A 12,802-nucleotide genomic window follows, 5' to 3' on the forward strand; every position below is an offset into this window, starting at 1 on the left:
AGAAGGTGTGGAATTTAAAACTCCCCTTCTGATGGTTTTCGTTGCTTATGAGAAGGCATTTGACAAGTGTCCACAGATTAATTAAAGGAAAAGTCTTACGTTACTATGACATTTCCGTTGAATTTGTTAACCTAGCTGAAATCACCCCTAAAATGGGTAGATATAAAGGCATTGTTGATGTGGCCTTGTCTGTGGATTTACGAGTAGAGCGCTTGGTAGGGTGCTGCAAGGGAATATTATTTCACCTGCTCTGTTTGCCCTTCTCGTAGATTTTACAATGAAGATGTGGTCGAAGATGGAAGAGAAGGTTTAGTTTGGGGTAGCAATAGGATCTTTACAGATTTAGAATACGTAGATAATGTTGCTGTTTTAATGAACAAAACACCCAAAGACCTAACAAAGCTTGCTCAATAGTAGGCATCTTGTTGCGGCAAAGATGAGAATCAGGATAAATAAAAGAAAAACAGAGGTAATGAGGGCGGTGTTTGCGCCAAGGGAGGAATGATTAATGAGGCGGAATCTTTTAAACATTTAGGAGCAATGGTAAAATGTGTATGGACACGTGTAGTACAATCCGTATGAATCGTGGTATGGTGATGCAAATAAGTATAAGATATTTTTTCCGGTCTGAGAATAGAGCTTTAAGAAGAATGAAAAGACTAAGATGGCAGTGTACAGCGAGAAATGATATCATAAAGGATATCACGGAAGTTCTTATATGTAGACATGATAATGAAGAAGTGGAGATGGAAACGTCCTTTGCATAACGTGAGCTCCTGTAGAAAAAAAAAGAAGTAACACCTAGACCTACTGGAAGGAGAACTACAAGAACGGATGCTGGAGATAAATGGAGATCGTGTATCACAAGGCACGTGAAATGTCTGTGTGGCGGAAGTTCACAAAGGCCCCTTTGCGTTACGGGATGTTGGAGGTCGTGATGAAGATGAGAGAAATTCCAGATTTTTACATCCTTTATCTCCTGTTATATGATATTGGTAATTAAAACGCATCATGATATGGAGCACTTTATTCAACTTGGGGGCCCTCTATATCAAGGGCACTATCAATATCCACGGTCAGTGCTTTACACAATACATATACAGACAAAAGCTTAAAAACAGCTGTTATATTGTTCACTAACAGACCCTCTGATTCCTTTGGCAAATTCACTATTTTATTCAATAGAAGCTTAATGAAGTTCCTGGAATTTACTCTGGGATAATGTTTAGACTAAAAAGTATTTCATATTGGTTGCATGACGTGGCAAAGCTTGCTCTTGTTCATTACGTTACCGGAAAGGACATTTACAATGGAATGTCCAGCAAAATCTGAGGTGCAGCGGGTGAGTTTATTGAACAAAATAAAAAAAGTAAACAGACTGTAAGGTATGGAACAGGAGTGGAGTTGACAGCCATGAAAAATACAGCAAATATTTACACAAACATTCTTTATTGCCTACAGCTGCTTATACTCTGTACATTCCCCTAAAATAAATGTGTTATCACGATGAATGAATGATAAATGAAGAAATAGCGCTGATATAATAATAATAATAATAATAAGAAGAAGAAGAAGAAGAAGAAGAAGAAGAAGAAGAAGAAGAAAAATGATGGACTCCTAAGGAGGCAGGATGTAACCCGGAACACCACAATATAAAAACTGCCCAGTCGAATAGGATGACTGTGGTAGAGCATAATAATAATAATAATAATAATAATAATAATAATAATAATAATATAATAATAATAAATAATAAATAATAATAATAGATAAATAATTAATAATAATAATAATAATTAATAATTAATTAAATAATTAAATAATATATCAATTATTAATAAGATTCAGACTTAGATGAAAGCCTATTTGTATGGAACAAGCCCACAGGGCCTATTGACTCGAAATTCAAGCTTCCAATATGGTGTTAATTAGGAAGAAGCAAGAGGACGTAAAGGGAAATACAGAAAGAAGAGATCTAACTTATTAAAGAAGAAATAAATAAATGAATAAATAAATAAATACGGTAGATAAAAATGGATTAAAATGCAAGAAGAACAGTATTAGGGTAGTAATACATTGCATTTTCGCATGAACTTCTGAAGTCCCAACTGCACGACTTCCTTAGTGAGACTAATACACAGTCCAATGGTGTGAGGAATAAAGGACCTCTGGGACTGAGTAGTTCGACAGCGAGACACTTCACTGCAAATTGATTGGTGCTGCTTCCACAAATCTGGCTGCTCTCGGAAGGTAAAGGGGATCAGGGAGTTGTGAATAGGAAAGATTTCTCTTGAAATAAAGTGACAAACAAGAGATCATCCATCGATGGTCCTAATCCTATGGTAGATTCACATCAACCGTGCATCTGTCTAGGTCAGTCTCTTACGACGCTTATCATTGGCTGTTGATAAGCCAGTCACAGGGCTGGAAACTCTCAGTCTCTCGAGAGAGTTCACATAAGAAGGACGTACGTTCCACCTCTACTGAGGGATACTTTTGAAAGACGTATCCCTCAGAAGACGTGGAACATACATCCTGCCTATGTGAACCCTCGAGAGAGACTGGGGGTTTCCAGCCCTGGGATTGGCTTATAAACAGCCAATCAGGAGTGTCGTAAGGGACTGACCTAGACATCAATTGAACGGTTGATGTGAATCTATTATAACGCTATTATTTCTAAACAGAAACCTACCACCATGGACCGCTCTCTCTAAATGAGATAAATCTCTGACAGAAGCAGACATCCACACCAGAGAACGGCATTGTATTGAAAGAAGTACAAATGACCTAAAATAGGTTGCAATGAATTTATCATTTATAAATATATTACCTTACGAACAATACCTAACTTTTGTGTGGCATTTCCTGAAACTTTCATCAGAAGTTTCTCAAAAGTTAGATGTGAGCTAAAAGTTACACCTAGAATAGTTACAGTTTCAGACTCATTCAGCAAAGTTCCATCAACCTGAGGGGGAAGATGGGGTGGGAAATCTGTACGAGATCTGCTAATCATTGATGTTATTTACAGTGATGACAGAAATGAAAACTATGAAATGGTAGTAAAACTAATGACAGTGAAATAACTATGATATGTACATAAAACATCACGTTTTAAAAATAATGCCCTCAGGGTCCGATACTGAATTATTATTAAGCATAATTCAGCCATTTTGAATACAGTCGTCTGAATTGTTGAATTCGACAGAATCAAGCAGTCTAATCAACGGGCTTCGTTATATTAATTAGTCTAACCATCTGGACATGTTACATTTTTTTTGTCCTTTGACTTGGCTGAACTGTACTTAAGATAACACTTATGAATTACATCACAGTTTTGTAAGTATAGAGGTGGTTTCAAAGGGAGGAGATGGAAGTCATACACAAAGGAAACGAACATTTTTCTTCAACCACTCCCGAAGCAACTGGAAGAGGCTTTAAGCGTCACGGTTTCTTGGTCGGCGATCATGACCGGGGCGCCGTATTTTTCGCAAAAGAAGAACGTGCTCTCGCTTCTGCCTTGCCGACTGACGCTCTCCCTGCGAAAGGTAAGCAAATGATTGAGTAAATAAAAAGATGAAAATGTAGATAGGTAAATTAAAGACCTCTAAAGACAGAAACACTCATAAAAATAGTAATAACTTGGAAGTAAGTTTCAAATGGACTTGTCATTAAAGTATGTTATATAGTTATGCATATTATGTATGCATACAAATACATAAACAAAGATGTCTACATGGACTTGAATTTCCTAGTTAACGTCACTTTAGAATTTTGCAAATTGTAAATAACTTTCATGATTAATTCATAATTTTGTAAAATCAGACAGTTATTCTTCCAATCATAGTAAAAACTGCCACATAACGATTTGCGTTCATTTGTCACGAAGGAATAAGATATTTGTTTATTTCTTATGGTAATTTCAATCCTGTATTCCGTGAACGTGTCTGATGTGATTCAGTTTTGTAAACTTCAGTTGATCTTATTCCGATTTTGTTTTCCTGTTTATTGAGTATTCTTTTAGTCCCCTCTTTTGCATATAATCATTTATCCCATTCCACCTTAGAGGTTAATTGCTAACTCAAATACCAGTGTCAGAATGAACAATATTGCTGCATTATCTTAAACTAAACGCAACAAACGTTTAGCTAACAGAATTATTCTTTTTCATTAATCTTTTCTTAGTTATTGTTTGTCTTTCCATCTTAAGGCTCTATCTTCATACAGGTAACTACTCATAAACTAATTGTTTGTTTTTCCATCTTAAGGATCTATCCTTATTCATCTAACTATTCATGCACTATTTCAGGGTAATCCCTTAAAGAAAATCCCAACGAATACGTCTGCCAGAATGTAAATCACGACTTCGTAAAAGTGGTCTTACTTGAGTGGGTAAGTGTCGACATTACGAATGGCCAGTTTCTGAAGGGACAAGCTGGTCTGCGTCGACTGGGATCCACGACGCTCCATTGCCCACTTCACCTCAACTTCTCTGACGTCTCCGAAGTTTTCTTCGTTTTCGACGAAGAAGCTGTGGTGGCTCCTGGAGGTAAACTGCTTCGGATGCCTGAAATAGTACAGTTCAGTAACGACAATATCTTCCCTTTCTGTTTAGCAGGTATTTTGTTATTAGGATAAGATCAATGGACATGTTGGGGTTTTTCATCCAAGAATATATATAAGTTATGGGCTAAAATTTTTGACAGATAAGCAAAGCTGGAAGGGTGGATAGTCTATGCGAATTTAAACTTGCTGGAATACCTTAATTTTCCTTCTCTTACAATAGTCAAACATTTCAAAATCTTGAATAAAAGAAAACAAAACGAGAGTCATGCAAATAGATACTTACTTTGAAGTGAGATCAAACGTCATTTTCCTTCCATCTCCATCAATGAAGGTTGTATAGAGTTTACCCAGTCTATCCCTTTCAGTACCTGGCAAGTCTCCCAGTTCTACGACAATCTGGTAATGGTACCCTGTGAAGATATGAGGTCATTGTTGTTTAAAACGGAAGTTGTCCATATATGAATGACTGACTTCAGCAGCGTTCCATAAGGTGCTCGAGTGATGAAGTTATAATTGTACTAAAGCCTTTTAGTTACGTGCAATAATCATATACTACTTGAAGACACATACCATCATAAATAACACTCTGATAATACCAGCCCATGGAAGACAGGTCAGGCTTTACCTTTAATTAAATGTGGAAAAACGTTTGAATAAATATGAAAGAATATTAAGATACGTTTTACAGAATGCACTGCACAAGAAAATCCCCAAAAGTCAGACTTACTGCAGAAATTAGGCGCAGTCCCGGCCGAGGTGAAAAGCTGAACTAGTTCCTTTCCTGTACCTGCTCCGCGCCAGGTATCGGCGTGAAGACCCATAAGAGCGCAGCCAGTGCCATCGACACCGCACGAAAGACACTTGCCCTATGATGGGAGAAGGGAACAAATTGCATGATGGGCAGTCTAAAATGATCAGTAACTTACTTATAATACTGAATAATACTGTATGATTGAAAACCAAGAACTGGAAGCTTCTACGCATGCGGGTGAAAGAGACTTAACTTGAAACTATTACGGAAAGGTAAGTCTTGGCATTTATTATTTTGCCACGTAGCATTGACGTAACACACACAGCTTTAGACCCAGTGCCCCATATTACATCCGCAGAACAAACTATGCCACGAAGCTACTGTCAGTAAGTACTCAATTTCGGAAGGTACAGAAGACATTCGATTTTGCCGTATTACGAAAAAAAAAAGTTTGAGATTTCCTACTTTAAAAAGAAAAAAAAAAGTCGAATGGGAGCATAATCACTTCAGTTCTGAAAAGGAGTTTCACAGGAAGGCTGACAAAAAAGGAAAATATGTTTGCATGAGTAGAAGGAGAGATTTTAGGAATATTAGTAAAAAAAATTAATGTGAGTCATGAAAGTACAGTAGAGTATGACATAAAGTGCTTGACGATATATATATATATATATATATATATATATATATATATATAATATATATATATATATATATATTATATATATACATGTGTGTGTTGTGTGTTGTGTGTATATGTGTGTGTGGGTTGTGTGTTGTGTGTGTTTGTGTTTGTGTAATGTTATTGTGTGTGTGTGTGTGTGTGTGTGTATAAGAGCTACGTTAAGATGAATCTTGACTCTTAAAACTCTCTTAAAACTAACGAAGTGACATTCCAAAAATAAGAATCATTCAAATATATCCATTGACATTAGAAAAGCAATAAAGGAACGCAAGAAATGAAAATGCCCAAAGTTCCATAAGTACATACCGACATGTAATCTTCATAGGAGTCGCAGTGGAAAGCCATGTAAGGACACTGGGATTTAATTGAGTCCGTAAACAATTCCACCGCCCTCTTATGGTTGCAGCCAATCATATTCTCAACTGCGTTCCAGACTGTTAAGGGATAAGAAAACAAATAATTAGAAGGTACATCGGCATGAATATTCTCAACTGCTCTTCACTTGCATACTATCATGTTTTTACTCATTTTTCCATGACCATTTGATCACTTCATATCACCGAATGACAGTTATGGGTTGTTGTATGAACAAGAACCAATGCTGGCAAACACCAGCTTAACCATCAAGAACCACATCTGCATCTCTATTTCTATAAGATGATTGACATTTACACTGAAAGTATGGGGACGGTGGTGACCTTAGTAATTGCGAAATCAATTTAGTCACAAAATCCACTGGTCTATAAGGGCTGTATTTCTAAGTTCTGACTCGCAGGAATGTGATCAGTGATTAGTTTGGATAAATGAATGACTGTGTGACAGATTAAATTAGACATGAGAAGTGATGTACCATAAGAGATCCAGAGCAAGACGGAATTCTTTAGACATTCCCGGGAATGAATTGAGTGCCAGGTAGCTGAATGGAGAAGGGCATAGAAATATAAACTTATATATATATATATCACACACATATATATATATATATATATTATATATATATATATATATATATATATATACATATCTACATAGGCCTGTACCGAAGGGGAAGGGGAAGGGGGATCGAACGATTCCCCCATTATCTCTTGAGGTCCATATTTTCTGTGATTATCTTTTTTTTACTGTAAAAGTACAGTTCTGGGAAAAACGACTCCCACATAAAATAAAAATATATATATATATATATATTATATATTATATATATCTATATATATAATATATATATATATAAATTATATATATATATATATATATATATATATATATATCATATACATATATATATATATATATATATATATATATATATATATATATATATATAGTAAATATGTATATATATATATATATATATATTATATATATATATATCTATATATATATATATATATAATATATATATATAATGCGGTGTAGTATGCACATATCGTTTTGATGTCTCAATCAAAATTTGACAGAACACTGTGAAAATAAGCAATTGTGACGTAAATACTATGAAAAGAGGAATAACATGTGCCATGTATCAAACGCCCATTGTGCATTTCGAAGACAAGAGAGAAAAAAAATATGTTAACAAGAGAAGATTACCAACCATTTTTGAGACTCGTTTTCCTGGACATCCGCCTGAACGGAACAGCCAACGGGGCTTCACATCCGGGTTGCCGCTTACCGTCATTTGGGTAAAAATCTACGTGACCAACTGGCTGTCGCAGACCAAAACCTTGACCTGAGAAGAGTCATGCCAGTTATTTTCATGTAATAAGTTGTTAAAAGATAATACAAATAACTCGCTCTTCACGGAAAGAGATTTTCTGTAATTTTTACAGTATATCAAGTTACGAACTTGAAAACATATACTGCTTCAGAAGCATGATTACTTAGAGTCTACTGTCTCTTTGACTCTGATGCTATCGTTCCTTTTCATTCTGACAATTTAAACAACATTTCTGAAAGAATCTGGTGGAATTTACGAATCAGTGCAACCACACACACACAGAGAGAGAGAGAGAGAGAGAGAGAGAGAGAGAGAGAGAGGTGGTCAAATAGTTCTGTTTCACGGCTGACTTAGATTACTGATTACTGGCATTTAATTATCAAGACCTTATCGTCCCTCTCCATTTTGTGTATTTTTTTTTCTAAAGTACCGACTTAAATTAAGTTCTAACAGAGCTTAAAGGTAGTTTAATTAACCTTCATTAAGGTGTGCTACATGAGCGTGCAAATAACTAAATAATAGTTACCAATGTTAAAGATGGAGTCCGAATCAGTATGAATGACGTCCACAAAATTGGCATCAGATGGGTCCAGACGAACTGTACTCGGAAGGTGCTGGAAGAAAGGCTCTGCAGGATCCAGGCCCGTGATTCTACCCAGACCAGGAATCTTCTCTCCTACATATCCTGGACAATAAATTCGAAATTTGATTATTCTTGGCATGTAACGAAAATAAATATTATACAAGAAATAGACCAATGTGCTTAAGAACTTCAAATCATAAATTGAATTTTGATCTTGCAACCGATTATTGATGCTAATGAGTGTCCAATAAATTGGACCTAAATTACCCATTTTCCGCAAAGTAAAATAGAATCTTGAAAGAGAGAGAGAGAGAGAGAGAGAGAGAGAGAGAGAGAGAGAGAGAGAGAGAGAGAGAGAGAGAGAGGATTCGCCTCATTTTTAATTCACGAAACATTACACAAGAAAAGGTTAATATAATTACTCCACCTTCAAATACATATTTCAAAACCAGATGCTCACCTGCTATGTGGGACCCTAGGGAATGACCAATGAGATGAATATCTGCCGGATTAAGACCCATATTGTCCCGGAGCCATTTCAAAAAGTGAGTAATTTCCAGACTGACAAGAAGCGAGTTCGCTACAGCTCTGTTGTAAAGGACTAGGGACCCATCCGTCCAGTCTATCCATATTATGTTGACGTCGTAATTGCTCAAGAAGGCCTTTGACATATCCTGATGCATGAAAGAACAATGGGACGTTTTAATAATATAATCATTTTAATGTTACTTTAATGAGTTAAAGGTTGAATACAAATGCAAATTTCCTATATGACTATCAACTTTCAAAATCATTGAGGTATCATAAACTTGCCTATGAGAAGTAGCTTGTGAAAATGTCAAGTGTCCGCAACCATTCGTACTTTCTCATTGTTTTAATAAACCTAGCTGAAGACTGTTTCTTCAATAAGCAACAAGTTTTTTCCTAGAGACGATTGTTACTGTGACTTTGTCAAATTACCTCCATGAAGGGCATGTCCCTGCCGTTCATAAAGCCGTGAATAATAACTTTCGTTTTCCTGCTGGGCTTAAACGACGACTCCTTGGCCTTCCTGACATCATTCCAAGGTACAGCAACTCCTACGGGATCTTCCTTTGATTTGATCGTGAAGGTAACTCTGACGTCTTCCCTTTTCCCTGGAGCTAAGTTTATTGGCCTGTGAATGGGGTGGTAGAAGTCCCTGCTCATAGCGATGCATCCCAATTCTCCGTAGCAATAAGTATGTGATCCATCTCCAGCTGTGCCTGAGTGAAATATAAACTGAATTAGGATTGTGATTCAAAGTGATACTGACATAATTATGTATATGCCATCTTACGGAGACTTTAGATCATGGTGATGAAAAGTGACTAGAAGAAAGTCACATGAATATCCCTTCAGTAACTATTTGTAAGTACTATGTCAGGAGTTAAATGAAATCTTATCCCCTCAGTTACTATTTGTAAGTACCATGTCAGGAGTTAAATGAAATCTTGTCATAATTCCAGGTGGAATGGTACTGCTGGGGATTATTTCCAGTGAGGGTTGTTCTAGCAAGGATGTGCTGCAGACACTTTTTCAAAAATATCTAATAATCTCGTATTGCCTATGTAATTTCATTTACTCTTCAGTTACACTTCTCATGAATAATGGAAAGTTTTCCGTATTTTCATATCTTTAATATTCCATAGCAGTCAGCTGTTTCAATATGCAGATAAAAAACACATATAAATACCGCTGGAAACTTTCAAACATGAGACAGATGACCCTTACCAGCTCTGCTTTGGGCCGTGGCACCTCGAGGCTGAAAAATAGGCGCCAGGGCCGCCTGAAGGGTGTTCTTCAGAGCGCGTCCCACTTCGGGGAGGCCTTTCAGGAAATCCATAGCAGTACTGCCGAAGATTTCATGACCCTGAGCCTCTCGCAAACCGAGACTCACAACGAGAAACGACATCATACACAGCCTTCTCAGCGAAGCCTCCTGCTTACCTAGACCTGATGGGAAAGGAATCAGGTTGATAAATTAGAAACTGCAGAAGAATAAAATAATAATGGACTCATCCCCTCTCCCTCTCGCTCTCTCTTTGGTACAGCGTTCCAGCCCCCAACTCGTTTGGTGCTAGAGATGTCTTACCCCCACAGTATTCTTTTCTAAATAGTAAGTCATATGTATACCAAGTTTGGTTGAAATTGTTCAATGCGTTTCAGACTTATGCTGGAACACACACACATATTTATACATACATATGTAATACACACACACATACATATATATATATATATATATATATATATATATATATATATATATATATATATATATATATATATATACTATATATATATACACACACATACAAATGTAAAACGTAAATACACACACACACACACACACACACACACACACACACACACATATATATATATATATATATATATATATATATATATCTAATTAAAGTTTAACAGGATAGAAATAATTTAGAGTAAGTAAATAAAGGAAAGGAAGGATAAGAAGGAACGCTATAGAAATGTAGCTATAATCGTAAGTTTAAAAGAAAAACAAAAATGATTTCTGTCAACTGACTAGGTATGTAAGGTCCTTTAGGGTGGCAGGTTTTAATCAGACAACAATAAACCACTCGGCAGCAAGAATATTATGTGACTGGAAATACTTGGGAACATTCCGAGAGCTTGCCACGTACGTATATCTATCTATATGCCATAATAAAACTAACGTTTGGAAGCGTGAATTTACTTCCTTAAGTAAAGAAATTATTTTATAATGAATAATAACTTAAGTAAGATATATATATAATATATATATATATATATATATATATATATATAATATATATATATATATGTATATATCTCATACTAAGATACCATTTATTTATAAAATAATTTCTTTACTTAAGGAAGCATATTCATCTCTTCCAAATGTCAATTTTATAATGGCCTATAGACATATAGGTACCTGGCAAGATCTCGGAATGTTAGCGACCAGTATTGCCAGTATAATATATATATATGTGTGTATATATAATGCGTATTTTGTTCATCACCTTCAGTTCCCTTTCTTTCTTTAATTGCAAGTTTCGAATGAAATTTAAAATAAAAAAACCTAATCTTATAAATTAATAAAGGTCAGTTCATCGAATTTCTTCTTAGTAAAAGGTGTTTGAGTGAACGGAAAAAACCCAGTCCAACCTGAAACGAGTTCTTCTACTAAAGATGAGTTACAAAAAGAAAAAAAAGGCACTGTTGTGGCAAGATCATCAAAGTACATCTGCACCGTTTCTTATTCTTTTTATTTTTACTGTTTTTGTTATGCTCCCCATCAACAAAATCAAGTTTTTATCGTCTGCTCATTCAGGATTTGCCTCAAGGCAAAACGGAACATTCACGTGCGTCAGTTTAATCTACTATAATGAAACAAATCAAAGTGTGGTCCCGATTACATTGGTGAACAATACATAGGAATAAGCGAAGTCCAGATAAGAGAAATAGTAGGACGACTCGCTCAGTGAAGACGTCGGAAAGAATGGAACTGGACATAAATTCCCGAGATGTGTACTAGTATTGCAAAAACCCGTTTTTCCCCTAGGTTAGGTTAGGTCAGTTCATATGGATATTCTCGAGGTAATTTGGGTGTGGGCACCATAATAAGATTATTTTCAAGAAGTTTCAATGGTTAGTTTATAAGGTATGGCTTCCCGCTTTTTCAGGGAAGGGTCGGTACCACTGGTTACAGTACTTGACAAATAAATATCGTCTCATCCCCCTGGCGAGCAACTTTGCTGGTCAGCAGAGACCTCTTGAACCAGTGAAAATCAACTTCTTTACTTAGTTCACTCTTATGGATTTCCAGTAAATGAAGGAAGCCCCACACGATGATGAGTAAATCGTGGCAGCTTTAGTGCCAAGATTCTCCGGATATATAACCCCTGCTGGGAATATTGTATGTTTTCGTGCAAGTGAAAACCACTACAGATGCCTGGTATTGAACGTCTTGCGAAATGGCAAGAGTGAATCTGAATAGAAGGAGATCATTTGTATACCTCATGAAAATTTGGTTTCAAGCTTTACTTCTTTTTATCAGTCTGACTGAAATTTAAAGTGGTTCTTTTTCTGTCCGCCCTCAGATCTTAAAACCTACTGAAGCTAGAGGGCTCCAAATTGGTATTCTGATCATCCACCCTCCAATCATCAAACTTACCAAATGACAGACCACTTTCATCAGTAGGTTTTATTCTATTTAAGTTAAAGTTAGTTATGATCATACGTTTGGCAACGATATAGGGTAGGACACCACCTTGCCGTGGCTAAAGTTCCTTGGGCCGGGGCTCATACACCATCATACCGAAACTAACAAGAGATATATCTATTTTCAGTAGCCTTGATTATACGCTGTACAGAAAACTCGATTGCCTTCGGCGCATTTTTTACTTGTTGTCTATTAGAATCAACAGTTTCTCTTCATGTTCTTTTAGGCTGTGGAACCAATGACCAGAGACATGAAAAGAG

At 36.1% G+C, this 12,802-nt stretch overlaps 1 protein-coding gene across 1 annotated transcript in view; it reads right to left on the reverse strand.

The window, feature by feature from the left end:
- Positions 1-1,864: 1,864 nt before the first annotated feature.
- LOC135221900 (pancreatic triacylglycerol lipase-like) overlaps positions 1,865-12,802 on the reverse strand; it is a 24,166-nt gene continuing 13,228 nt past the window's right edge. Inside the window, exons 2-11 of the mRNA XM_064259881.1 lie at positions 10,046-10,267; positions 9,254-9,537; positions 8,754-8,967; positions 8,237-8,395; positions 7,588-7,722; positions 6,303-6,430; positions 5,291-5,429; positions 4,847-4,973; positions 4,382-4,564; positions 1,865-3,536 (exon numbers count right to left, since the gene is read on the reverse strand). Coding sequence (XP_064115951.1) covers positions 3,404-3,536; positions 4,382-4,564; positions 4,847-4,973; positions 5,291-5,429; positions 6,303-6,430; positions 7,588-7,722; positions 8,237-8,395; positions 8,754-8,967; positions 9,254-9,537; positions 10,046-10,267 — 1,724 coding nt within the window. The 3' untranslated portion in view covers positions 1,865-3,403. The remainder of the gene's footprint in view (positions 3,537-4,381; positions 4,565-4,846; positions 4,974-5,290; positions 5,430-6,302; positions 6,431-7,587; positions 7,723-8,236; positions 8,396-8,753; positions 8,968-9,253; positions 9,538-10,045; positions 10,268-12,802) is intronic.

Source organism: Macrobrachium nipponense, chromosome 3, assembly GCF_015104395.2.
Source record: "Macrobrachium nipponense isolate FS-2020 chromosome 3, ASM1510439v2, whole genome shotgun sequence".
Taxonomy (NCBI): Eukaryota; Metazoa; Arthropoda; class Malacostraca; order Decapoda; family Palaemonidae; genus Macrobrachium; species Macrobrachium nipponense.